The sequence below is a fragment of the Sycon ciliatum genome, chromosome 7 (genome assembly GCF_964019385.1).
Source record: "Sycon ciliatum chromosome 7, ocSycCili1.1, whole genome shotgun sequence".
Taxonomy (NCBI): domain Eukaryota; kingdom Metazoa; phylum Porifera; class Calcarea; order Leucosolenida; family Sycettidae; genus Sycon; species Sycon ciliatum.
Genome location: NC_088649.1, coordinates 17,046,377 through 17,073,876, shown reverse-complemented (window position 1 = coordinate 17,073,876; position 27,500 = coordinate 17,046,377). Strand labels below are relative to the sequence as shown.

The following is a 27,500-nucleotide window of genomic DNA, read 5'->3' as shown; positions in this document are numbered from 1 at the left end:
TGAAATTACCAAAACTCAGGGTGGAATTGGAATTGATCGCACTCGTGGGCTTACCACACCTCAGTAACTGAATTGTTTGCTCACACCACAGTATACCAGGGCTGCCACTTGCTCCGATTTTTCGGAAATCGTCAGATTTTTGACCGCCTGTCTGACAAACCGACCGATTTTGTTCCCCAAGAGGGACAACCGATTATTTTATTTTGAGCGCTTTTTAGTCCAGTTGGCCATTAATTCATAATTGACATGGTTGTAGTGCGTGTGCTGGACAGTTAAATATGTGTTCTGGAGTCCCAACAGCAAGCCATTTTTCTAAAAAAATTCACCGCGGTGGCCCTGCCCCCTGCACCCCCGACGGGGGAACCCCCCGGACCACCACGACAGATTTTTCTCCCTCCAAGTGTGGCAGCCCTGGTATACATACCTCCATGAACGGTACGCAGCCCGCGCCGCAGCGCGAATCCAGAACGCCCTCGCGCAGTTCGTGCTCGGTCAAGTCGAGCGCATCGCCGTTGACCTTGTCGATGTGCTCCAGCACCGCCAGTCTAGCGTTGAGTACAGCCTGACGATCATGAAGACCTCGTATGAACAAATACCTGGGGCGGGATTCACACGGCAGAAAAAGTAGAGGACAGCATGGGAAAGCACAGTGTCAGGGTTAAACGGTTTTGAGAGCTGCTGGGAAAATTCTGCAAAGTTCTCCAAAGTTGAATAATTATGAGTCGATTCAACACTAGCTGCATTCTGCCCACGCATACACAAACGCACGTACACAAACACACGCGCACCCCGTGCACCATGTATACGCCCGTCGCAAGAGAAGCACGCGAATCTGCAAATGCACTGGATGCGCACCCGCAGATTTTCTCTTTTAGCAACGATACAGGACAAGATCTGAATGAGACCGATCAAGACTAGCGCCAGATAACTACCCAATCTACATAAGCTGCAAGTCCATGTGAATCGACCACCAATGCACACCTGGTACAGAGTACATCGGGACAAAACGGCCAAGAGAGCACATGCATGCACACACGCATGCACGTTCGTGCACACACACACACACACACACACACACACACACACACACACACAAAGTAACGCACACAAACACGCACACACACACACACGCACACACACACGAACAGAATAATTATCTATTACTCCCTTCAATAGTAATCCCTTTCATTACCCTTTCTCGGCCAGTTCTTGTCTCAACGCCGTACCATCGTTCATCAGGTTGTTCGAGTCCGCTAACTGCTGGAGTCCATTGCTGGGGAAAATCCAATCTTGATCGCTACCAAGCTGCACGCTACGAGCGCCGATGGACTTGTCATCTTGTCTCTGTGAGGACCTTGCGGCGGAGGAACATCCTCGTCTGAACACGCCTTGCAATGAATGAGGTTTCGTCAATGCACTCGCTGCTGTGTGCTGCGAATTTCTGTCGTTGAAGTATGTTGTCCAGCGGGCGAAGGAACTGCTGCGCCTGTGGCGTGTGGTCACTGGACAGCGTAGAGAAACCAAACTTGATCCTGGTTTCGCCGTTCTAGGCTCTCCTTCGCGGGACAGTTGATTGATAACGGAGGAAAATGTTCTGGAACTGCTCGAATGAATGGCTACGGAATTCCAGGACGTACAGAAAGAATTCTGTAGTGGCAACGCAGTACGTCGTGAATAAAACAAAAGCCTCGCCATTGCTGCAGGCAAACGAAATGTTTGCGAACCGCAGAGTGGGGTGAGTCTTCCTCAAAGGAGTCCAAACGTTCGGAATGCCAGCAAGAGAAAGTGGTGTCCCCCAAAACCGCTCCGCGGTGAAGCTAATTAGCTAAACATAAGAAGGCGTCAAGATTTGCGAAAGAGCTGTCAGGCTCACCTCCGTTATCCGAACCAAGTCAGTTGAAGTATTGTGATTTCACCCAGGCCTAGCCTCCCTGTCGTGGACGCGTCGTGGACATGGTGGAGGGCGGCTTTCACAGATCCCTGATTTCCCCTACCGGCATCTGGTGCCGACTTGATATCAATGTGCACTCGGGGTAGCGCCGCGACTGAAGGGCCCAGGCGACCCTTAGGCTCATGAACAAAGACGCAGCCAGCCCGCCCGGCGCTGGATAGAGTGAACTGAGCAATGCATTGAGTGTTGTGTGTGCTATAAATAAGGACAGTGTAGCGATGTGGTAGGAGATCGAATTATTTTCAACACAAGGCTGTAGATCCATTTCCTTCGATCTCCTTCGAAGTAGACATTTTTCACACTGGTTTCTTGGGAGCAGTTCCAAAAGGTCACATTCTGTTCAAGTACGTCCGCCGCGTGGCCGTCTCACAAACGAAACATGGCAACAGATCTCCCTCCCAGAGTGAGACAGGGAGTCGTAAAACCCGATTCCCTGCTACCACAGATTTGCAGAGGCATGCATGCATACACTTGTCTTTATGATTATGATTGATGTGCTTGATTTTATTCATTCATTCAGTCCGAGAGGCGATACGTAAGTAGCCTTGCCAACATTGTCACGCAACCGTTACAGTCACACGCGAAGCCGAAGTTTATCGCATGCAGGCCGCGCGCATGGATTCGAAAGCGGCTGACGAAATAAAACCATCAATTCATCAATCAAGTCACTTACCTGTCGCGCTGGAGCTGCAGAGTTCAGCCCGCAGGTAGATTACCATGATAGTGAGGTTTTGCATTCCGAAATTCGGCAAAAAGATTGGGTAAATCTACCTCAGCTCACCCAGCGCCTGTGCGCGCGTAGATCTACGCCGTAATAAGGGTTCGAAGGGGAAAATCAATCAAGTCAAGGCAGACGACTGGCACAATAACGATAGTGATTGTCATGTTAGCCGTGTGTGTTTGAATGAAAATATTTTGAGTCACCCAGTGCGTGGAGTAGGCCGCAGAGCTCCCTTCCAGTTGAGTTCGCCTTCCCCTTTTCGAGCGCCTTTGAAAGGTCCACGGAACATTGTCATAGTCGACACGTATCGAAGAGCAAGTCGATGAAAGACTGACATGTACCCGAGAACAATAATTGTTGCCGTTGTGACGTCCAGCCACAGTGATCGGTACCTCTAGTACATTTACCTGGAGTTCAGGGTCTCCCCTTCGAAAAGTGAGCTGGGTGACCCGAGGAGGTGTTTGGTGCGGGTGCCTGGAACACCCTGGGATGGATATTGTCGAGCCGGAGTTCACCAAGACACTACCTTCGGACCTGTGACAGGTATGTTGAAATAAGCATCACTGTTTAGCACGTACCCGCACCTGGCCGCAGCAGAAGCAAGCAGGGCCCTGCAGTTCCGAATTAGGCCAGTGTGTGAAACTGCTGCAGAACTCGGAAAAGTCGTACATTGTACCCACATGATCAGCAGGAAAGGCAGGACCGACGGAAGCAGTGTTTGATTGGTCCGGTCATACCCTAGCCTTTCATACAGTTTGTGTGTGATACGGTGGGTATACATAACCTCCTCAGCAGTAACACACACGTTGGTAGCCAAACAGTTGCTCCGGCCATGGCCTGACCAACTGGACAGGACAGGTTTCGCCACCTCTGAAAGTGTACTTAGTATTGGAGGTGGTTATTATCTCAACAATTCAGCGGCGAATATAGCGATCTCTACAGGGAGGTTCCAGTATAGTCAAAACTGAATAGCTGATACATGTACATGAATAAGCATATTGTTGCCAGTAGTACATTTACGGAATTTAGGGGGTTCCACGGAACCCCTGGAACCCCTCCTGGATCCGCCCCTCAACATACTGTTCATCTTGGACCATCCACGGTTGGTTAGGTCACCGTTTCCGAACACGGTACTTTTCGAGCATTATCCGCCAAAGGCAAAGGTTAACCTACGTCTTATCAGATTAAACCTTTGGCGGATAATGCTCGAAAAGCAGTGAGTTTGGCATAACCATTCTAATAAACCCTATGCATTGAAATCTGCTCCATTTCTACATCCACATATTAAACATGCATGAAATATGCAGTAACACCTGTGACTGACGACCACCCCTTGGTGCCAGCAAAACGGTCTTTAGTAGCAGGTGGTCTTTAGTTAGAGGTTTGCACTGTGCGACCATATATGGATCCCATTACATGATATGTTTGTCAAAATGCAGCTAATACAATTCCCCAGGAATTGCGCAATGCCATGCTTATTTCAGGTCAAACTACTCTTGGAGAGAAAGACGGAGAGAGAGAGAGAGAGTGTGTGTGAGTGAGAGAGAGAGAGAGAGAGAGAGAGAGAGAGAGAGAGAGAGAGAGAGAGAGAGAGAGAGAGAGAGAGAGAGAGAGACAAGAAGACAGAGAGACAGACAGACAGAGAGAGAAAATTATTTTTTGCCGACATCAAAACTCAGCTGCTACTTCTGAAACCAGAAGTCAAATTTTCCCTGTGGAAGTCTCGTTTTGCGCTGGGCTTCAAATTTGTTCCTGCAATCAATCGTACCGACTGTCCTTGCTGTGACTTCTCGATTGCTTGAACGCGATCCCAGTTCAGCATCAGGATCTTGAGGTGCTGCTTTGTTTCTGGATTCCGAATTATACGTTTCATCAGTGTCGAGAGTTTGTATGTACAGGTAAATGTATACTGTCAAAGCCATTATTCTAACGAGTCGCAATTAAAACGATTTCCTGAAATTGACCGGTTTACGTGTACAAAAGGTACAGATTCTCTCACTCATTCTCAACTCTCACTAGCAACAGTATTTGTGTCCAGTTCTGCGTAACGTTTCCTGTTTTAACCATAGATTTCCTTCTCGGTAACTCATTAGATTTAGCATTTTGTTTAAGGCTCTTAAGGCTCCGATGTCTCCCTCTCCCTCACCATTGTTGTTTCTGTCAATATCCAGCACAAGTTAAAAGTCCTTCAGCTCCATCTCTCCATCTCTGCACACCTGCATCTCTCCATCTCAACCACCAGCGTACTAATGATTACGTCCTCAATGAGTTCCGATGACGTCAGAGGGGCGGAGGGATCTCCGCAGCTATTTCTCGCTCGCCCGGTCCGGTGCACGCATTGCTCCACAATCGCTGCTCTCACAAGATGAAGCCAGGTACGTTGTGCTGGGGCGTTTTTCTACAGTAAAGCCTGTCAATGCGACCACCTTTGCTGGGAGACCACTGAAACCAGGACCAAGGGATGTTATTTCCAGTCAAATGACCCTGGATAAAGAGACCACCTGGTGACAGGGACCACGTTTTGAAGGTCCCCGGTTGAGCGGTCGCCTTAGACAGGTTTCATTGTATGTGATTCTGGGACTGAAAGTTCTTCTCTGCTGGGAAATCTGCCTTCCTAGCTGTTCTGCTCCCTGGCTCTCCAATGAGATTTCAAAATAGGATTTTGTACAGGTGTGTAACTGGTCCCCCTTTTAGGGAGGTGCACAGCCGCATACATGTATGTGAAGGATGGCTGGTGCATGTCATTCATGGTCATTATGTGCATGCTGAACATAGGTCGAAATGTTTAGGGAATGCACCAAATTTTCGGCACGTATAAATTCGGCCTCCCAGGGCTAAACACGTTTCGGCCGTATTAAAATTTCGGCTTATACTGATGCACTGTCACACTGAACCTTGCAAAACAAAATTTAGGCCGCAACAAATTTTCAGCCAAAAGTGCCCAGGCCGAAAATAGCCAAAAATTAACCTTTTGAGCCCGGGCCCATTGAAAACCTCTGCCACGCAGTAAATTTTTTAAATTCACTCGATGTGAGGAAACTTGATTTCAAACGATTCTTTCATGTATCCTGAGCTCAGAACTGTTTTTGTTTTGGAAATACGACAAAGAATACAAAAGTTATGACCGTTTTCATAAAGGTAGTTATACGCGAAATTGGTATTTGGAAATGTATGCACGCGCATGTAACTCCAGTTCAAACTTACGGAGCGACTCACACTTTTTTTATGGTACGCGTACATACTAGGAGTCCTCTGTGCAGCAGTACAGCTCGACGCCACGCCACGGAAGAAACGCGGGATCGATGTAGTTCCGCACTGACTCGTGACGTCCATGAACGTCACCGTGTCACAGTGGCAGTGGTCATGACGTGTCAGAACGTCACGCGTGCTCAAAAGGTTAATACGTGCACAATTTTTGTTGACTTACATGTACACTAAGTCATTGTCATCCTTGGGAAATTCTTTCTCCGCATTCAGATCGGCGTCAGCGGAAGTGGAAGCCACAACCACCACTAGATTCTCAGCACCACCACCATCATCATCTGAAGCTGGCCAGCAGAGCGGTAGAGGTGTGCCCAAGGAAAACACTATTACTGATGGACCTGAGGACCGGGACAATGCGCACCGTGGAGCGCCACAGTCCAAGGTATGGAAGGTTATATTTATCAGGGCATATTAGTCTATGATAATATATCATAGACTTATTTCAAGGCGACAATATGCGGTAGTGTGTGTGTGTGTGTGTGTGTGTGTGTGTGTGTGTGTGTGTGTGTGTTTCTGTGATTCACTGGCCAGACAAAAGCCACTTCCTAGCTGTGTGGTGGATACCAGGCTGAATACTGGCAGTCAATTCTTCAGCCTTGCAAGCTGTTGAATGGTGCAACCCCAGCACAAGTTGCTATAGCTTCTGCTGTAGCATCGCTATCGTAGCCTTCGGCGATGGGCGTAAAAAAAGGTCAAATGGTGTGTGGGGGGGGCATGTATGCGTGTGTGTACGTGTGTATGGGGGGGGGGGAAGGAGCGTAGATGCAATTGTGTATGATTGTATAGCAAGCCTACATGATATCGGTTACATGCGATCAGCAAGGTCGGTGAGAGCCGATTGGCTGCATGATTGAAAAAACAAACATTCCGCCTACTTCTCAGGCATGAATCCTTGTCATTGTGGAAACCAAAGAATTGAATTCAATAATTCTCACATTGACGATGCGCCATGATGTATATGTAACAACGTTATGAGATTGTGTCCACTAGTTGTGGGAATGGGAAAGGGAAAAGTCTGAAGAAAAAACGTACTGTCACCACCAGGACTCAAACCAGAGACCTTCGAGATTGAAAGTTGATTTCGCAGTAGGAAGACCGGGCCGGGGAAAGGGTTTTCTTCTCTTAAAAAAAAAAATATGCAAAATGCTGTCTACGAACAATTTAAAAGGTTTTCCACTTTTACACATTGAGTCAAAGCACCGTATTTCCTCGATTAATAGACCCGGTCTTTTGTTTTTTGAAGAGGGTTGGACCCCCGGTCTCTTATTTGGGTATGGTCCATTATTTGAGCACGGTCCACTATTATTTTCATCTGCACATCGTTGGAAATGGTGGATTTTTAACACGTCATAATATAGAAGTTCTATATATAGAAGTTCTATATTATGACGTGTCAAAAATCCACCATTTCCAGCGATGTGCAGATGAAAATAATAGTGGACCGTGCTCATATAATGAAAGAAAGCACTAGCCACTACAAAAATTGTAGTTGCGCAACCTAAAATCGCGTCCTTTTTTGATCCACCACGTGCTTTCTTAGTGCGCATGCGCAAAGCGATGAACTCAAATAAGAGACCGGGTCTCTAATTCGGGCATGGTCTACTATTTTTCCGTGATGCCCATAGGAGGGTCTACTATTTGAGCATGGTCTATTATTCGAGCATGGTCCATTAATCGAGGAAATACGGTATGTAACGTTGCTTTCATGACAAGTCCAATTTTTTTATGACATCGCATACCAGGACACAAGTACAGTCAGACCTCGTTTATCCGGTCCTCGTTTATCCGGATCCCTCGCCATCCGGTAGAAAATGGTTGGTTACCGATTTACAGCATATGCCATGCATACATACAGTATGTGTGTTCGATTATCCGGTTCCCTCGCCTATCCGGATGTTTTGCTGGAAAACGAATGTGTGCGGTTATGCGAGGTCTGACTGTATAGAGGATGTAGGCATGTATCACTATACTCAAAATCCATGAAACTGCAGGCACGCACAGGAGCCGTATGTTTAGCGTCGTCCACGAGCGGTACTATTCTGCTCAGGGTAAGTCTGGGCGTAGATGAAGTAAAGGGGGCCGGTGTCCGCGGAGAACGTCAACTCTGAGTTGACGTCCGCACACAGCTGCGGTAGTTCCTGTCCCGTGTAGTCCACGAGAAGGTAGCACGCTTTGGGCTCACCGAAGCGCACCGTCATCTGGCACGGGATTAGGGTAGCGTTGGAGCACCATGCCACCAGGTTACGCTGTATCGGCCATGGAGCGCCGGCTGTATCATCATTACTAGCATCGTGATCTCCCCCGACGTCATCATTACTGACATCATGATCTCCCCCGACTGCATCACCACTGACAGCTTGATCTCGTCCGGCTGCTTGCCCTGCTCCATGCTGTCTCTCAACCCTCGCAGAACGTGCAATTCCACTGTCCTGACTCGCAACTCCCTGATCAGGTTCCACCACAGAGTAGGTATTCTTACGGACGGTCATCTCCGGAGCGGAAAACACCAGCGCGTACAGTTCGCTCTTGTTGCCAATGCTGCTCGTGACCGGCAAACGCTGCTCAAATTTCAGGCCATGAAGAATAGTGGTGAGGGTCTGTGCTGCATGGTATGCTGGCTTGGGATCATGCACAGGAGTTCTCCCCGGGTAGAACTTGTTGTACACCTATGAGGAGAAGAACAATGCATGCACCACAAAACAATCGATCAATAATAATTACCACAAAGTCTTGTATAAAAGCCGCGCTTGAATAGAAGCCGCCCTCGATAGAAGCCGCAATTTTGGGCCCATCAAATCACACATAAGCCTGGTTTTAGTGTTGACATACATAGAAATATCTATCTTGTGTAGAAGCGCCTGTCTCATATAGAAGCCTGCAACATTTCACCAAGAAAGTCATAGAAGCCGCGGCTTTTATACAAAACTTTACGGTACTATAATATGTTACAGTCGTGGATAGTTGCTGCATAACTCGTTCTCATGTGTTTCTTCTCTTTTTTATATCATAATATGCATAGTCGTTATGCATGCCTGATGATCGTAGTAATACGTGAAACTCAGAGTTGTGACAAAGCTTCCAATCTCTCTCTTGTGTATTCATTATGCATGTATAAGCACATACCATCATAATGACGGTATTTTACCCAATGCTGCATTTTTAATTTATTTTCACTCGGAGAAGCTTGTCTTGTGATGGTCGCCAGTTAAAGCACAGCATTGAATGGTAGATAAAGATGATCAAGGTATTAAAGGGGAAGTATACCCTCAAATCAAACTTTAACCAGTTGTAGTCGTCAGGGTGCCGAGTCAAATGGAAGCTGAGACGCTCCTTTCCTCCTATATTCCCAATCGAACTCGCCACTTCCACCGAAACTGGGTGACTGGCTGACTGCGCCCTACTAGATGGGGATTTATATGCAAAAATGGGCCATTTCGTTCTTATAAAAGCACAGGTGAACACCATTGGCCAATATGTTGTAGTCTTTCGGACGTTGAGTCGACGGGTTTTGGTTAGGGCTGAAACGATTATACCGAATAATCGAGTACTCGTTTGATAACTCTTACGATCGAGCAATCGTTTAGATTACCGATTACGATTATTTTGCGTTTTTTAAATTTGTGTCCAGAAAGTACGGTAAAACCTCGTTTTGTGAAGTTTGAATCAGTTTCCGCTGGGAGTATGCAGTTGCCAGGGGTATGGTTTATGTTCTGAGGTTAAATTGACTTCAAAACTGCCATGCTTCGGAGCTACCCTTTCACTAATGCAGATTTGTTGGTATTGTGAAGGCATAGTTTGTGGAAACAGAGTAATGTTTGCACAGAATTATGACTCTATTTGCTAACGATTATAATCGATTACTCGATCGTTAAGCTAAAGAGTAATCGATATGTGAAAATCCATGATCGTTTCAGCCCTAGTTTTGGTGTGAGAAGGCTGCGAAGTGCAATGGAGCGTTATCAGGCCCTTATTCCCAATCGAACACGGTTGAGTAAGCTTTGCTTTGCTCCCTGTTCCATTCTTTCCACTTTTCTCTTCTTTTTGTACTTTTGCTATGGCTGTGTGTTGCCCTCATCTCTGGAGTTGCTCCCAATATCAGCATTGCTTACATATGCTACGAGATTGTGTTGAATATATAAATAAATTATAAAATGAATGGACTCGTATAGAGAGCCAAGGATAAATTTATTAAAAAAAGAAAAAGGACCACGGAACTACAAGTTACGCAATAATGTCCACTAACACCACCAGTTACTAAACAATCAGCTCATACGATAACATTGCACGACACTGACCGACGGTACTGACGTTCTACAGCTAACCAGATGTGCTAGAGCTGTTAGCCAGTTAGTTGTAGAACGTCGGTACCGTCGGTCAGTGTCTTGCCATGTTATTGCATGAGCTGATTGTTTAGTAACTGGTGGTGTTAGTGGACATTATAGCGTAACTTGTAGTTCCTTGATCTTTTTTCTTTTCTATAAAAACAGTAAAATCTGGTTTAAGCGACCACCCCATGGTGCAAGCAAAAGCGGTCGTTAAAGCCAGGTGGTCTTTAGAACCAGGTCCCGCAGTGTCTGTGTAGAACTGTCAGTGCAATGAAAGGCGGTCTGTTAAGAGCAGGTGGTCGCTAAACCCAGAGGTCGCTTACACCAGGTTTACTGTATATATGTATAAATAATGACGATAACGTACCATGCCAAAGTGATCCTCCACGTAAGTCTGGTTGGTGCCGTCGTTCTGCCAGTCATACCAGATCGACAGGGAGATGTTGTTCATGATGTTGCTCAGCCACATGCGAGCTAAGCTCTGCGAAAAGCCAATATGTATGTACATATGCACACACGCACATGCATACATGCACACCCGCACCCGTGCGCGCGCACACACACACGCACACACACACACACGCATATACACACACACACACATGCACACACACACACATGCGCAAGCACACACATACACACACACACACACACACACACACACACACACACACAGACAATATCTTCCGAAGGTGCTACCACGTAATGTGACAAAGACACTGGCTAAAACTTGAATCAGATTCCAGAAATGCTCAATAACAATAGTTCCACGATAGTACTGCCGGTCGCCGAAAAAGTTAAACTGGGGGGGGGGGGGGGGGTCAGCCTCCTAGCCAAGACCGTTCTTATTTTCATGCATTACCCTCTATGCGCGGTTGAGTCACCGTGTATACATCAGTATGCTGTTCTTGGTGAAATTTTAGCCTGGTCGTTTTTCGGCGCGCGGCAGTACTGTGTTGACGACCAATAGACTGGACTGACCTTGGCTTGCCGGTCTACATCAAACCCATGATAGCGTGTCGAGTAGCCCCACTCTGACGAGATGATTGGCATCGCCACCTTGCCTGCGGGTGCTGATGCGTTGATTAGCTTGCGCAGGTTGGCAAAGTCGATGGCGGAATCCTCCGGGTCGGTGTCACGGTACGGATGCACGCTGACGGCGTCCCAGTACGTCAGCAGACCGGCGCCGATGCACTGCTCGATGAACTGGAAATCGACGTGTGACGTGGCCGGACCGATCAGCACTACCCTTTCGACATGCTCCTTTAGGAAGGCGGCTGTGGAAGAAAAAGCAAGAGCAGTTTGAAAGACTTGTCAGCGTCGACGCAATCCACATAGTCAAGCAAATTTTGTAACTGAACTTTATAACAAAAGTACCTGCCGGGGTGCTGTGCAGCCCTGGGCATGCGAAAACTGGGATTTTCACTTGAGCAGTGCGCAAACTTGACTCACTCAATTGTATTTTCACCACTGAACCCCTCTGTTTGCCGGTGCTATTTTTTAAAATCGTGTACTTTACTCTATTGTCTTTAGTGCCCGGTTTGCGAGAAAACGAATGTAGACAATACGTATATATTGTTGACACAATATTGATAATCATGTTTCCGTTAGTTCGTACTACGCTAATACCTCGGTTATCCGGACCCCGAAGTTACGGGCATTGTCGTCTACCGGGCACAAGTTTGAACGAGTTTCAGTAGAAATATTACTGTAAAGGCAAACATTTTCGGTGGTATTTTATTTTCGGTAACTTTGCTGCCGACAATTTTTACCGATAATAAAAAATCCCCCCCCCCCCCTCTAATAAAACGCACCGAAAATGTCGGTACAACCGATACTGTATACATGTAGTACTAGCACACTTACCTGGAAAACGGGTTTTACCGAAAATTTCCCTCTACCGGACCGCCGAGTTTGGAGAATACCGAAAATGTTACACCACCGAAAATTTCTGCTTTTACAGTAATACTCCCTTGTCACTTTTTGTTGAAATAGTGATGTCAAATGTCATAATTATTATCTATGACATTTCCCATCGAAATGCATGTGATTCGGAGTTACGGACATGTCAAAGTTCAAAGCTACGGGCAGTGCTTGGTCCCGGACCGCCTGGATAAACGAGGTATGAGTGCACATGATATTAGTATGGGTTAGTATTTGTATGGATGTGGAAGGATCCCCCCCCCCCCCCCCCCCGTTGTGAATTCCAGTCGTTCGTTTACATGGCCGGAATTCGTACATTTTGGTCATTCGAGAATTACAAAACCCAGTTCCAGAATTGTATAAATGTGTAATCAAAAGCGCCCAATGTACTGTAGGCATGTTCTCACTTTTCAGTTTTCAGTTATCACTCAAAATCTCGTTACTCACAGACGAACAGTGCGAACTTGACGTAATCCTGCACGTTCGGTTTGGGCTTCCAGAATCCGATGTTGGGCTCATTGTAGATCTCGTACATGATGCGCAGGTTGAGAAAGTTCGACGCGGCGTTGAAGGCCCAGTTGGAGAACGCTGCGAACGCCTCCTCAGTGTGTGGAGAGAGGCCATCATCGTACAGCGGATTCGCGTAGTCCAGAATGAAAATCATCCCGAGGTCGTACCTCGTCAACACGGTCATGAGCAGATCGTAGTCTGTGAAGTTGTACACGCCTTTCTGCAGCTCCGTCGCGTCCCAGCTCAGGTCCATTCGCACCCATTTCACGCCGGACGCGGCCAGCATGGCTATTTCGCCGTCTCTGGGTCGGGTGTGGATGTGAATGTTGACGCCGTACGGGCTGGGAATGCTCGGCGTCTCCACGAACTGCTGCAGGAACCAATCGGGCAAAGACCATTTCGCTGCGCCAGAGGTCGTGGAGTCCAATGCCATCGTCTGGTCTGATATTTCGACTAGAAGCGTAGCTGCAAACAGCAGCTGCAGCACTGCCGATTTAGTCATGATGACCAGTGGTTTGGGGACGCTTCTTTCCTTCTCCTGAAAACAAGCCCATTAGTTGAAGTCGTACTAATAATTTTAGCAATTAGCGGTTACTGAAGCACTGTTCTTCATCTCCAATTCTCTGATATGCTGCGATTGACGCTACCACCGCGGATATTTTAGCAGGTACACTAGTGCACTCCAGTCCTGCACTGCAGACTCGTAGACCTACACCTGTCTTCCCGCCAGACCTGTCACAGACAATCAGTAGGCGCTGCTTGTAAAGCTTGGAGTGATGTATTGACTGCGAACTACACTGGTGTAGAACGGCAGTTGAAGACCAGTGCCCGTAGAAGAAGCGTAATCATAGGAACATGAGTAAATAGTTAGTTCTGCCTCCCTGGCCCTCGCTACCACAAGCCCGCGGCACTTTTACTCTGCAAGCAGCGGGAGATCCAGTCTGATGCTTTCGCCATACATTGACCTTTTGAACCCGGAGACCGACTGGATCATGGGCAGTGTCTAGCGTAATGTGACATCTCCAAAGATTTCTAGTCCGCTTCGGATTTCACTTTTCAGCGATTCATTGTCATCTGGTCATTGCTGTTCTCAGCTTGGTCGCGTTGACATCACCCAGCACCCTTGGCTAGCCTTTGCATTAAAATGAACAAAGGAAAGCCTCGGAAGAGCGTTTTGGTGTTTTCCCACATGTACGTGAAAAATTAAAGGAACGAGCGAGGTCGATGCGGTGAACACACGCACGCAACTGCAGCGTGTCGAAGTATCACCTAGGCCTAGCGCTAGCTGTGGGAAAACACCAAAACGCTCTTCCGGGGCTCAGGGTACTCGTGAAGTTAGTTACAACACACGTAGATCAACTATTACTTCATTCGTCAAGTAAACGTTAGTACATGTAATTGTTGCCAAAAACAATGTTTCCATTCACACTTATCCTCTCAACGGCTTTATTTAGTCGATATTCTTAGTTGTGCCAGGACGAATTTCGGTAGCTGTGCTAGCTGCAAAGCTTTGTGACCATGTTCACACTCGCAGCGTGCTAGTGCCAGCGGCCAAACAGGCTTACTAGCGGAGACAACGGCGAAGCACCCTCCCGTTCGTTCTATGCCTGACGAAGACCGCTACGGTGAACAGACGGACTGTTCATCTCCTGATGTATTCCAGAGCAAAAGATATGTTGCCACGCAGAGAATGTCGTGTCCTTCCTCCGGGGCTTAGTCGAACGACTTGTCAGCTCGCGTGCATGCGAAGTCCTCGCAAGGAATCCTAATTAAATTAGTTCTGCCAGGGAAAAATGCTTGTCTCTCTGAGCATAAGCTGTGCTTGTCGCAAGGTAAGGCAGATTTTCAAAGTTCTGTTCTTCAACTAACTTCTTGTGACTTCATGGGTGCCGAGCACATGTATGTGAAGCGGGGCTAAAAATACATTGTACCACTGTACCACTGTACCACTGTCGTCGCGCGCTACGGCAGAGTTCTCGAATAGCCCCAACACGGCAACAGATGCTTTGTGTGCAAATGCATGTACATGTATGTGGTTTTGTGCGGCGCTGTTTGCATGGTTTGTGGACTAGGCGGGCGCATATCCGCATAGCGGAGACGGCGAATTCCGTCAGAGTTGACAGGATAATAGAGAGGTTTTGCATGCCGAAATTCGGTTTGGCGTTCGACGTTCATTTGTCCAACATCACCAGTCGAATTTTCGAATGAAATCTGTTTTACAAATCGAACATGTCGCGGGCTCCGATTTTGCTCATTCCAGCACAACGCTTCAAACAAAGACTCGAGGGCCAGCGCTGCCTCCTCATTTCCCTGAGACCTTTGCAGGAGCGGATTTGTACCACCCCTGAGTTGCCTCAGAAGAACCAAATCCACGACCACGTCAAATTGTATGCAGGGGCGTCGGAAGGTATTTTAGTGTGGTACGGTCAGCCATCTGAAGCACAATTTACTCGTGGGGGAGGGATGGCTGAGCCCAAAAATTTGGAAATTTAGAGCCCAAATCAGTGCATTTTATTGATTTACGGGTACTTAGGGCAAAATAGTGGTACGGTCAATACCGTAGTGACCGTACCGTGTGCGACGCCCCTGGTATGCATATCGCCTTCGCCAACAGATCATGGTAAGTGTACTCCGGGGGAAGGGAGACACAATGCAGAGGAGCAATCAGAGGTAGCCCGCGATGCTGATGCCGACGAAGACGCCGGCCAAGCGCCTGCGAAGTCATGACGAGATAAGAAAGTGACAGAAAGCACGCTCTTCAACAAGAAAATATATACTTTCGGCAAAGTCGGCGTTTTCCGAACAAACATGCCAAATCTTCAAGTGCATTTTTCGACCTCTCTCTCGCGTGCCGAGTCTTTTGCCGAATTTGTGAATGCAAAACCTCTCTAATTATTCTGTGCTATCCTGACATGTTCAGTGCAGAGTATCCACCACTGTGGAATTACTTTCTTCCTTCCTTATGGATGCGGCGAAAGGGATTTTCAGACTTTGAACACTTTGGGATGGGCCTGGTTTACTCACCTCCCACAGCTTCAGGCGCTGCATTTCTGCATTGATGCATAGAAGGTGGTGGCGTTCCTACGGATGCGGAGAACTTGATCTCCAGCCGAGTCTGACGAGAACCGTGAATATAAATACTTTTTTTTACCGGAGGATGTACCCAGAGTGCTGACAGTGCTCAACACCACAGAGACAGAGGATAATACACAACAGAACAACAAGGACAATCAAGGCTTGCATACTTTTTTATAATGGACTGTTCCCTTGGGATCATTTTAAGGAGCACAGTCGTAAGACGGCTCTTTAGCTCGTCACCCAGACCCCCCATCTCCTAAGGTTGCCGTCATCACTGGAGAGCATGTATTGCAAGTCTGCACATTTCCGGCGCATTTAAATCTCGGTCTTCCGGGGCTGAAACGCATTTCGGCCGCGTTAATTGTTCAGTGTGTGCTGCTACTGCCTGTATGTACTGTCACATTGAACCTTGCGAAACAAAATTTCGGCCGCTACAACTTTTAGGCCGAAATGCCCAGGCTGAAAATAGCCAAAAATAAATATGCGATGAGTATTTGTTGATTTACGGTACAGCGGGCTAACCAAAGCACACGTAATTGAAGAAAACAAGCTTTCCTATTAAGATCGGAAAGGCTCCTTTTTTTCGGATCTGTTCAACAGACAGAGGGTGAGTTCTCGGAGTGATTTCGGTACATCTAAAACGGATGATTTAGCAGCACTGGGCAACACACACGCGCGCAACATGTTGGTTCGTGCATGACCGTGCACTTCAAAGTATATACTCGCACATAGCGTGCGACACTTCATCTGCTGAGATCAATTCACCATTCCCGGTGGTCTGTTTCTCTTTTCTTCTTTTCTCTCTTTCTCTCTCTTTCCTTCGTGCTTGTACATGTGTGCTTCCAGCTGCCTAGGGAGCGCCGCACCAGCCGAAGAGAGCGCTGGACGCATGCAATCATGACAGTGATTGGTCACAGTCGAGGTGGGTGGCGGCTTGAGTGGTCTGATACACAGTAGGTACTGAGTGGCAGAGCTTCTCCCGTGGTTGCTGACGGGAAAAACCCATACAGCACTGTCGGGCGCCGAAGACCGGATCGCCGAAAAACGACCAGGCTAGAATTTCCCCAAGCACAGCATACCCAATGTATACACAGTGACTCAACTGTGCATAGACCGTAGTACATGAAAATAGGAACGGTCTAGGCTAGGAGGCTCACCCCCCAGTTCTTCGGCGACTGACAGTACTATGCAGGAAAGGTGTATTTCCATAAAAGGAAAAGAAAGAGCAAAGTGATGTTGACTTACACCACCAGTTACTAAACAATCATCTCATGCGATAACATTGCATGACACTGACTGGTGGTGTTAGTGGACATTATAGTGTAATTTGTAGTTCCTTGGTCCTTTTTACTTTTTATAAAATTAATCCTTGGCTCTCCATTCTTGACTAATCCTCCACGACATTTCTGAAGCCCTGTCTCATCCGTACTCTACTGCTGGTAGTCATGTTGATCGGGTTGCCATGCTTTTCAGGGGCATTGCAGGGCAACGGGGAGTGATACGACCGGGGATCTGGGGTTGTACTCCCCCCCCCCCCCCCCGGGAGGGAGCGGATTTTTCGGCCTAACAGGGTACATTTTATGAACTATACAGGCGCTCTGAACTAGACGAAAAGTGGTAAGAACATGGTCGTACCGTGTGTGACGCTCCTGCTTTGTTTTCATTTTCTCGCAGGCAACCCGGTGTTGCTGGAAGATGGTCAAGACAGCCCTGGTTGTCAATCGCCGCTCATCCAAGCGGCACAGTCGAACGACGTGCAGATGTTTCAGCGCTCGCTGAGCACTACTCGTGTGAGCGCGGTGACGCAGAATGCCGCACGGGTGCTGGAGTTGGCGGCAGTCCACGGATACGTCAGCATGGTCAAGGTGGGTGTCTAGCAATATGTTCCATACACTCATGTTAGTATAGAGTGGTGTTCACATCAATTGGTCATGTGACTAAATTCGTGCAGAAAGTGACCATAACACATGGACAGTGGAACCAACATGGCCGACATCATGTGACCCATAGATAGATGTGGGGGTTGAGTGGAGTTGGAACCAACATGGCTACCCCATATGGTCATGTGACAGATGTGAAACCACTCTATTGGAAATGTACTTGTATGCCCTTAATGAGGAAGTCCGGTGAAAAATTTAAATTTCACAGTCCGTAGAGTTCGGGTCGCTGAGTCGAATGGTCTTTTTCCGAGGAGGCTGCGGCCTGTGGTTCGTCAGATATGCCCAATCGAACATGTGCGAATTTGAGCGCGCATCACTCAGATCCAGGTGATGACGTCACAGCGTGCAGCCAGGTAGCCACACCATCTAGTTGTGTACAAAATGGCCATATTCGGAGCGCGTTCGATTGGGGAACCGTTTGTCACAGCTTCTTCGGACGAAGACCATTCAATTCCCTGTGATTTTCAGCTCGGTAAACCTCGAGGTTATACCGTCCGTATTTTAGCCGTTTCCGAGTTGAACTTTTTTCCGTCAGCATGCAATGGCCTCACGCGCTGCGTGCACGCTAGCTGCAGTCCATGCAGTCAACAAACTCATCACACACGGAACTACTCCCGCACTGCCGTGCTGGGGTAGTAACTAGTATAGCTACAACAAGACTCGAGTCACAACTGACACAAGTACAAGACTCTATAATATTATAACTTCTATAATAAACTAGTGAACACACAGACTTGTCATGTACTACACTCGTATCAGTCGTATTGTATAGACTCAGTCATGTAGTCAGAGAACGACGTTACGTGCGTTTCTCCCTGCCGGTGCCGGTGGTTGTGCTTTGAGAAAGAAAATTTTAGTTTTCCGCTCCCGCCTCATTATTTTATGCTACAGCGATGAGTGCACAACAGGGCAAAGGAGCTAATCAAAGAAAACACCAAGTCCTGAGAGAAACACTCGTGCAAAGGACTTTCAGGAAACTAGCCGAATATCCTGGTGCACGGCGTTGTAGGTGCAGTACGCACAGGTGCTACATCAAGCGGAAGCTATCACTGCGCTGCATGTAGATCTTCAAGCACCAGAGGCTCGCGTGGGTACGGGTGCTGATCAGCAAGTACGACAAGCGCAAGAGGCGATTTGAAAAATGGACACTGATATGGCGTTGCCTTTTTGTCTCAAACAAAGACGCATTATTGCGACGAACGGGGATAACACTTACAGTCAACATGCGGGCAGTCTCACTCAGCTTCTGATGGGAAGGTGACAGGCACGCACTGCCTTTGAGTTTGAGCGTGATTCGAGACGAGGAGAAGTGGAACAAGCTATGAAACGACCCGTGCAGCAGCTGTCCGAACCGTACGTTTTGAGCTTCCTCCAGCGATGATAGTGGCGAAGAGGATGTGTAACTTGCTTGAATTTTCGACTGAGTTGCTTACCGTTATGTAAATAATCATGTATATAGTGCTTTGTGATCGTGGCTTGCTTCAAATATTCGTATTTCTTTCCTGAGACAAGTGTGAAGATAAGCGCCAATTTTAACTGGGCGAACCAAGTACATCATTGCGCAATGGGCTTATTCAGAGTAGTCTTCTGTGTTCTATTGCTTCCAGGAGCTGCTGACCTACTTGCAGGCACACCTCCCCGAGCAGCACCTGAACGAGTTCCTGACCAAGGTGCGAGGACGAGGAGGCTTGCATCCCGTGCACGTTGCCGCTCAGAGAAACCGCACGCAGGTGCTGGACCAGTTGGTGAGGCCTCGTGTTCTCTCGTTTGCTGTGTTGAGCCATGTGTGGCGTACAGTTGTGCTTGGTGGCATCCGACCCAGCAGGCGCGGATCCAGAATAGGTCCCAGGGGTTCCGCGTAATACCCTGAATTTCGTAAATGCACTACTGCCAACCATATCCGTATCTATGTTCATGTATCAGCTATTCAGTTTTGACTGAGGATGAGGAGGGCACGCACACACGTGGGTGTGCACACACACATTTACAGGACTGGTGCAAACAAGATACCCTACCTTTTTTTTCTTTTCTTTTTTCCATGGCTGGCTATAACCGCCCTCACCTCCTCCTCGATTGGCCTTGGCCATGAGTGTGTGAGTGATAATAATATTAATAATACCGAGTTTGTGCAGTCTACTCTTGCTCACAAAGACACGTGCACCTGTACCTGTATGTGTTTCCTGGTGTTCTCCTAATGTACACACGTACCAGCTGAGCACCACACCAGCCCTAGGAATGCTGCAGTCCGAGCAAGGTCTCTCAGTAGCTCACTACGCCGCTGCTTCAAACTCGGCCGATGCACTCGAGTGCATTATCAATCATGGTTAGTGGTTTATTGTGGGAAAGAGTACACACGCAGGCTACACGCCTGCGCCGTTGGCGGTGGTCCGACAAGAGAGGGGGGTCTCCCGGGAAATTTTTGAAATGGGGTGCAAAATCCTGTATTCTGGGCGCTTCTGCAATTCTGGGCAAAAACGTGGTCCGGCTGCTCTCCCCCTGATACGTACAATACTGTCGGGCGCTGAAGAACGGAGCGCCGAAGAATAGCCAGCCTAGAATCTCACCAAGCATAGCATACGAATGTATACACGGCGCCTTCTCTGTACAGAGACTCTATACATGAAAATCGGAACGGTCTAGGCTAGGAGGCTGCCCCCCCCCCCCCCCCTGCCACCGTTGTTCGGCGACCAACGGTACTGTAGCACCCAGGGGTGTGCAACTGCCTGTATGACCTCTGACCACATTTATTTATTATTTATTTATTTTATTCCAAGCAATACATGGCTGGGGTAGACACATGACATGGTTCTCTAGGCTACGCTGGCGGACGTGATCAGCAGAGTGTTGAACCTAAAGCAGGCCTGCGTGCAACCCTGTATCTATCATACATGTTATGCAAGTCACGCGTGCGGGTTTATCACGTCTGGGTTCTAGCCTGGTAAAAATCGAAGGGGCTAGGAAGGGGATACAGTTAAATTTTTTCCATTTCCAAAATTGTTTTGCCACCCAAAATGCTCCATAGTTTGACTTCACCCTAGGCAAGTTTGTGGACCTTTTTAAAGAACCCTCTATTAGTGGCTATCCATTGCATTTTTGTTGAAATGCACTCTCATGTGAGGTAGTGGCTTTGCTGTTTGCGTTATGTAGAGCTCACTGACTTGTCAGTTTGAGCACACTGGCAAGCGACGTTCGGGCCTGGTTTAAATCTGGCTAGAACCCTGCAAGCGATGTGAAATTGTGCCGTCACAGACCCTCAGAGACTAGCATTGAATACACTTCTCGGGCCGTATCAGTTGCCAGTATCATTTGTCCGATGATTGCTTAGCGGCTTGAAACAACCAACCTGAACGTCCTCCGCTGTGTCTGCTATGTTCTAAGCTCTGTGTCTGAAATTGAGCACTCTCTGCAGCTTGGGGATCAACGGATTTATTATTGTGAATGTGTGTGTGTGTGTACGCGTGTGTATGTGTGTGTGTGTGTGTGTGTGTATGGTGTGTATGGTGTGTATGTGTGTGTATGGTGTGTATATGTGTGTATGTGTGTGTGTGTATGTGTGTGTGTGTGTGTGTATGTATGTGTGTACGTGTGTGTATGTATGTGTGTACGTGTGTGTATGTGTATGTATGTGTGTGTGTACTGGTATGTGTATACACATCTGGCAGCCATCAAGGCGGGTAACCTGTCCGACGTCCTGGACCAGACAGCACACACCGGTGCTACACCTCTGCATGTTGCCGCATTGGCACACAGCCAGCAGGTATGGACCATGCAGAGAACACTTAAACCGTGGACACACAAAAGTCACAACGGAGGTTCACAGATTTGTCGCAACTCATCTGTAAACCTCCGTTGTGACGTTTGTGTGTAATAGTGCTCCACATTATCGTGTTGAGCCCTCTCCGCTGGCAGAAGGAAGTTTTCCTCCTTGTAAACCGTGAATATATATTTTTAAATACAGGCCTGATTTTCGAGACGTACTGCTGGCACCTAAGCATGGCTGTAGCGTTTGAATTCTTTATTGTGTTGAAACAGATATTGATACCTGGTTTCAAACGTATAATAAGCCTGATGTGAATAGAAGCCTAGCCCTGACATCGGTTTCTACAGGAATATTTTCCGGCTTTAGTACAGCTAGTTATTAGTTACAAGTGCTAGAGTTACCCAATGGTGATCCGGACATTGTTACTATATAAGGCAGACCAAAACGCGAATGCATTCAGCCTTCTGCATGTCTGCCATCATCACGTGTAAGGTCAGGGGATTGGAAGAGGATGTTGTATTTCGGGCACGTAGCTCCGGTGCTGCCCAATGAAATCTCAATCCAGCGAGTCGATGCCACGCTGGGCGCTGTGCAGCGACAAACCTGTGAAGACTGTGGTGTGAACTGATGTACTGGCGGCAAACTTGACTAGCCCGATTGCACTTCACTGAGCGGCATTGTTTGATTGGACTTCACTGAGCGGCATTGTTTGATTGGACTTCACTGAGCGGCATTGTTTGATTGGACTTCACTGAGCGGCATTGCTTGATTGGACTTCACTGAGCGGCATTGCTTGATTGGACTTCACTGAGCGGCATTGCTGCATTATGCTTACAGTTTGTACCTGTACGGTACTAACGTGACGATAGTATTTCAGGCATCCTCTGTATGTTCTGTGTGTGTACGTGTGTGTACGTGTGTGTGTACGTGTGTGTACGTGTGTGTACGTGTGTGTACGTGTGTGTACGTGTGTGTGTGTGCGTGTGTGTGTGTGTACTGGTATGTGTGAGTGTGTACGTGTGTGTGTGTGTACATGTGTGTGCACGTGTGTATGCGTGTTTGTGTGTGTGTGTGTGTGTGTGTGTGTGTGTGTCTGCGTGTGTGCGTGTGTCTGGGCTGCTCTGGGCGTGCATGCCACTAAAGTGTTTCAAGGTGCTGATCGAGAATGCAGCGGATATATCTCGTGTTGACGTGAGTACTCCGGCAGTGCCGACAACCAGTTTTACAAAATTTCAGGCTTTATGTTCAATATTTTCCTTGTATAGGGGTGTATAGCATGGGTGTATTCAACCCTGGCCACTACACTCATTGACATAATTAGACAGGGATAGTGAATTTAGGAAAAGTGGAATCAATGGGTTTTCTGTAGACAGCAAAGGGAATCTTTTGGGATCGGCTTTTCGGAGAGAGGTAAATTTACATGTGCCCATGCGTATGTCTACTGTATGAGCTCGCTAAATTGTGTTCTTGTTTCCTTGCATCTTCTCCACCACAGGAGAGCGGTGAAACATCGCTGTTCTCACTGCTGTCTGGAGATCAAGTCGACCTGCTGCAGTTTGTCATGGAGTCGTGTTCCGACAGCGTACCCACACCGGGGGCTGATCATACTCGATGTGCTGCACACGTTGCCATGGAGTCGGATCGGGGCTTCTCGACGGTTGTCATGACGACAAACTGCCATGGCGACACTGTTCTGCATTGGTGAGAAGCTGGCCCAGTGTGTGCAGGAATCTAATATGGCATATAGCAGATATTGACTGCACTATAGCTTCATGGTAGAGCATTCCTGGCCCTAAGCGAGGGCCCCTGGTTCGAGTCCTGCTTGTGACAGTCAATTTTTTTCAGACTTTCCCATTTGCGACTTTCCCTCGCAGTACTGAATATATAGCAGAAAGAGTACATAACCCCCAAGAATGTGCAACTCGACTATGGGTGCTGTCCCGACGGAATTTCAAGTTGTCATTTGTATGATGCAATGCGCACTGCACACGGATTATCAGACAAATCCGGAACCTGTGGTGGAGCAAAGCCCATCTGATCCTGGACAAATTATTGCAAAGAAAAACGTGTGATGCGTTGACACCCGTTCACACGTTGTAAATCACTGGTGCAAGGAGCATTGCATCTTTAATCATGACGCTTGGGGGGGGGGGGGGGGTATTTACTCTTGATAGAAGTTATGTAATTCCATTTTTTCTTCGGTCCTCCACTCTTTACTGAAACGGAAACGCTCTGCAGAATAGATAGACTGCCACCAGTAGTACCTGAGCTAAGGACATTACATTTTGCTATCTTCTGTCTCCTTCTTCCGTCTCTTGTGCATGACTTGCTGCGGTCATTCGCCTGTGCTCTACGCCTCAGTGCTATCTCCAAAGGATCGGTGCGCTGTGCAAAGCTGCTCTTTGAGAATGTAAGTGCAACACTAAAGTTTTACGTTCGGCATGGTCCCATCGCTCAGATGGTTAGAGCAGGGCTCCGGTCTAGCCCGTTCTTATTTTTCCCGAACCCAGCAGTTTCATTCTTATTCGATGGTACAGTCACACATGTACATTATATATCTTTCAGCCTAGACCGTTCTTAAAATTTGAAATTCTAGCCTGGTCATTCTTCGCCGCTCCGTTCTTCGGCGCCCGACAGTAATGTAGTGATCTATATATTGTTTAGAAATCCCCTATCGGCCAAACTTTAACGACGGCCATAAGTTTCATTTCGAGATTCGCCAAAGTTCTCACCAGCCAAAATTTGTTGATTTACAGTAATTTTGAACAGGTCTGTGCTTCTGCTGTTGCTACAGTGTCCCCAGCTTCTCCTGAGCGGCAACAGGGAGCTGCCCATCAACACCTGCATCCGCACACGGTCTGAACCGCTGCTGCGGCATCTGCTACCGCTGACACTTGACCAGCTACAGGAGGTTGAGCAGAAAGAGCACAGTATGCCTAGAGATCATTTGGTATGTGGCGGTGGAGATGGTGCTGGTCCTCGTGTGAGTGATGCTGGTGGTCCGTGTGGGAGCGTGGCTGGAGTTCTCCTGGATAGTCGACAACGCTCCTTGCTGCACGGTGCGGCGATGTCCGCCAGCCTGCCTATCCTGGCGGCTTTGCTCGAGGTTAGTCTGATTGCCCACTGTGTGTGTGTATGTACAGTAAAACCTGGTTTAAGCGACCACCTCGCGGTGCAAGCAAAAGCGGTCATTAAAGCCAGGTGGTCTTTAGAACCAGGTCCCACACTGTCTGTGTAGTAGTAGTCGGTGCGTGGAAAAACGGTCGTTAAGAGGGTGGGTGGGTGGGTGGGATAAGACGGCCACCTGTCCTAGAAGACCACTGCAACCAGGACCAAGGGATGCTTTTTCCAGTCAAATGACCCTGGATGAGGAGACCACCTGGTAACAGAGACCACACTTTGAAAGTCCCTTGAGCGGTCGTCTTAGACAGCTTCCACTGTAGCTGCTTCTACCTCAGCTTAGCTCAGAATTACCGCCCGAACCGATTCCAATAAAGTCAAATGAACGACAAAGCTTCTTTTTGTTTAACTGACTTGAAGCATTGAAGCCAGACTGGTCGGACGGCGATAACACAGCAAGCTATAAATTGAGAGGGTTTTTTTCTTTGCCTTTTGCTTCTTCATTGGCACATTGGCTCAAAACATGAAGGGGCAGAGCCAGAGATCTCTACAGGGGAGGGTTCCAGTTTAGCCCAAACTTAATAGCGGATACATGTAAATGTACATGTACATCGTTGCTAGTAACCGTCCGCTGGTCCGTTTGTGATGTTATTTCTGTGTGCAGCACTGCCGAGAGAATGCAGCACATCGTCAGCTGATTGGCTGCGGCCTGCCCATGGATGATCACGGTCACACGGCACTGTTCTATCTCGCCTGGATTGGCTCATTGCAGGTATGGACTTCCAGAGCGGGCGCAGAAACACTACAAGCCCTTTCCATCAAATTGTTGTTGTTGTGTTGTTGTTGTTGTTGTGTTTATTTTAATTCGCAAACCAAACGAGCAGATCTGCTCCATGAAAGGTGGCGAATGCAAATTGTTTTGGTCGAAGTACTGTACAGTAGTACTGAGGCATTCGGTTTTTCATAATTCATGTTTGCTTAGCTTCCCTCCAATCGATCTACGCAAAGTTGACTCTACCTCTCAACTCTGATCTCACAACACCAGTTTCCTACACGTCACCTCTATGTGCCTCTGACATTCGATCATTATACTAATGATCATTTTTTTAACTTTGTTTTACTTCGCAAAATCCAAACGGGAATTTCTTCCCATTGACAAGGTAGCAACGATTTGTGTGCATGTGTGTGTGTGTGTGTGTGTGTGTGTGTGTGTGTGTGTGTGTGTGTGTGCGAGTGCGTATGTGTGTGTTTGTGAGTCTGTGTGTGTGTGTGTGTGTGTATGTTTGTGTTTGTTTGTATGTCTGTGTGTCGGTCTGTCTGTCTGTTCCGTATCTTCACTACTTCATGCTACACGTGCATGCACAGGCCATCAAGTTGCTACTGGAGCATTGTCATGGTAACGACTGTCTGTTCGACATCCAGACAGCTCTGCTCAACGTCAGCTCTGACGGCAGAACGGCCTACTTCCTTGCTGCACGGTGAGATTTCCATGCAAACCGGTGGGGAATTGGGGTGGGGGTGGGGGGAGGGGGGAGGGGGGGGGGGAGGTGGTGGTGGTGGTGGTGGGGGGGGGGGTTGGGGGGGGGGGGGGGTAGGGGTGGTAGCAAGAGGGGTTAGGTACAGCATTCATATCCCAATGGTATCACATGCGGCCAGTGACACCGTATTTCCTTTTGTGTTCTGTACAGTTGTGGCCAAAGAAATCCGAACCACCTACCAAAAGCTGCGTCTAGGGCATGCGGCCCTCGGATCAGTTTTGGGAATGTGCATGATGTATGAGATGGAAAACACAACATTACTTTTGACTCGTGGACTGGATTTATTTGGCCACGACTGTACGTCATGCTGTCCAGGGCAACATAACTCTCATCCCAAAGGGCATCACATAATTATGGCCAGCCATCCTTTTCACCATTGCGGTGGATAGATACGATTCGGTACGACCTGAAGGCAGCGTATCTCTCCGTGGAGAGCGCTCTCCAGGCTGCAGGAGATAGACTAAATGGCTGGACACCTTTGACTGGTGCGTCGACTTTGCTCCTGTCTAACAGGTTCAGGGAAGATGAGAGCTGTGTGCATTATTATATTGTACGTTTCGTTTTACCTTCACTGTGTGTATTGTGCAATACAGGAACGGTCATTGGCGATTTTTGCAGTGTATTTTGGAGATTGGCAACAGTGCGCTGTCAAGCTGTCTGTCAAGATGTGTGTGTGTGAATACGGCTGACAAACATGGAGTAACCCCACTGCATGCGGCAGCCATGCACAAACGTGGCAAGTGTGTCAAGATCCTGCTTCGCAATGGTGCCGAGATCACCAGGTATGCGCTGTTGTTCCGTGTGCTGTGTGCTGGGCTGGGCTGGGCTGGGCTGGGCTGTGTGTGCTGTGTATGTGTGTGTGTGGTGGATACCAGGCTAAAATTAGTGGCAGTCAATTCATCAGCCTTGCAAGCTGTTGAATGGTGTAATCCCAGCACAAGTTGCTATGTCTAACATAACTGTTCGCTATCATCGCTTTCGCGATGGGCATATCTGAGTCTGAGTGTGTGTGCGTGTGTGTGTGTGCTGTGTGCTGCGTGCATGCGTGCTGCCTGCTTCGTGTATGCGTGTGTGAGTTCGTATGTGAGTGTATGCGTGTGAGTTCATGTGTGTGTGCGTGGGGGGGGGGGGATGAGTGCGTGAGTTCATCCATGCATAGAATGGTGCATGCGGATTTACCAGATATGCCAGTGTGTCAGCAGTGCTACAGTATGTTTGTGAACCTCAACCTGCATAAGGATTTCTGATTGCTTTTGGTTGAGCCTGTGCAGACGTTACCCAAGGCGTCCTTGTTGAGAAGAGATATGCGTCTTCACTTTGGCTGTCTTCGATCCTGGATCCACCTCTCTAACTGTGCCGTTGGTTCTGAA

The 27,500-nt window shown here is 47.9% G+C and overlaps 3 protein-coding genes across 3 annotated transcripts in view; 1 reads left to right on the top strand and 2 right to left on the bottom strand.

Moving 5' to 3' along the window:
• LOC135821108 (uncharacterized) overlaps nt 1-2,100 on the bottom strand; it is a 9,583-nt gene extending 7,483 nt beyond the window's left edge. The window contains exons 1-2 of the mRNA XM_065334172.1: nt 1,193-2,100; nt 425-596 (exon numbers count right to left, since the gene is read on the bottom strand). Coding sequence (XP_065190244.1) covers nt 425-596; nt 1,193-1,695 — 675 coding nt within the window. The 5' untranslated portion in view covers nt 1,696-2,100. The remainder of the gene's footprint in view (nt 1-424; nt 597-1,192) is intronic.
• A 718-nt stretch (nt 2,101-2,818) lies between these two features.
• On the top strand, nt 2,819-26,912 carry LOC135820562 (transient receptor potential cation channel subfamily A member 1-like; the record flags this gene model as incomplete). The annotated part of the gene is given in 15 exon segments (XM_065333634.1): nt 2,819-3,215; nt 4,844-5,047; nt 6,150-6,318; nt 16,619-16,694; nt 17,447-17,637; nt 19,320-19,457; nt 19,924-20,035; nt 21,375-21,469; nt 22,616-22,663; nt 22,968-23,173; nt 23,834-23,882; nt 24,267-24,578; nt 25,257-25,364; nt 25,958-26,070; nt 26,724-26,912. Coding segments are annotated over 14 exon segments (1,907 nt in total), but the record flags the coding sequence as incomplete, so codon positions are not given.
• LOC135821107 (uncharacterized) lies at nt 7,344-13,429 on the bottom strand. The gene is made up of 4 exons (XM_065334171.1): nt 12,632-13,429; nt 11,243-11,538; nt 10,629-10,742; nt 7,344-8,602 (listed from the first exon to the last, which is right to left on the bottom strand). Exons 1-4 carry the CDS (start codon nt 13,194-13,196, stop codon nt 7,949-7,951), a joined length of 1,629 nt encoding a protein of 542 aa, XP_065190243.1. The 5' UTR covers nt 13,197-13,429; the 3' UTR covers nt 7,344-7,948.
• Nucleotides 26,913-27,500: the final 588 nt, after the last annotated feature.

What these genes read in the sequence shown, in the direction of transcription:
- LOC135821107 (XM_065334171.1), bottom strand. Translation starts at nt 13,196, where the DNA reads ATGACTAAATCGGCAGTGCTGCAGCTGCTGTTTGCAGCTACGCTTCTA. An exon ending in CAAGTTCGCACTGTTCGTCT is followed by an intron (nt 11,539 to 12,631) that starts GTGAGTAACGAG and finishes TTTCTTCCACAG; the next exon opens with CCGCCTTCCTAAAGGAGCAT. An exon ending in ATGTAGACCGGCAAGCCAAG is followed by an intron (nt 10,743 to 11,242) that starts GTCAGTCCAGTC and finishes GGCTTTTCGCAG; the next exon opens with AGCTTAGCTCGCATGTGGCT.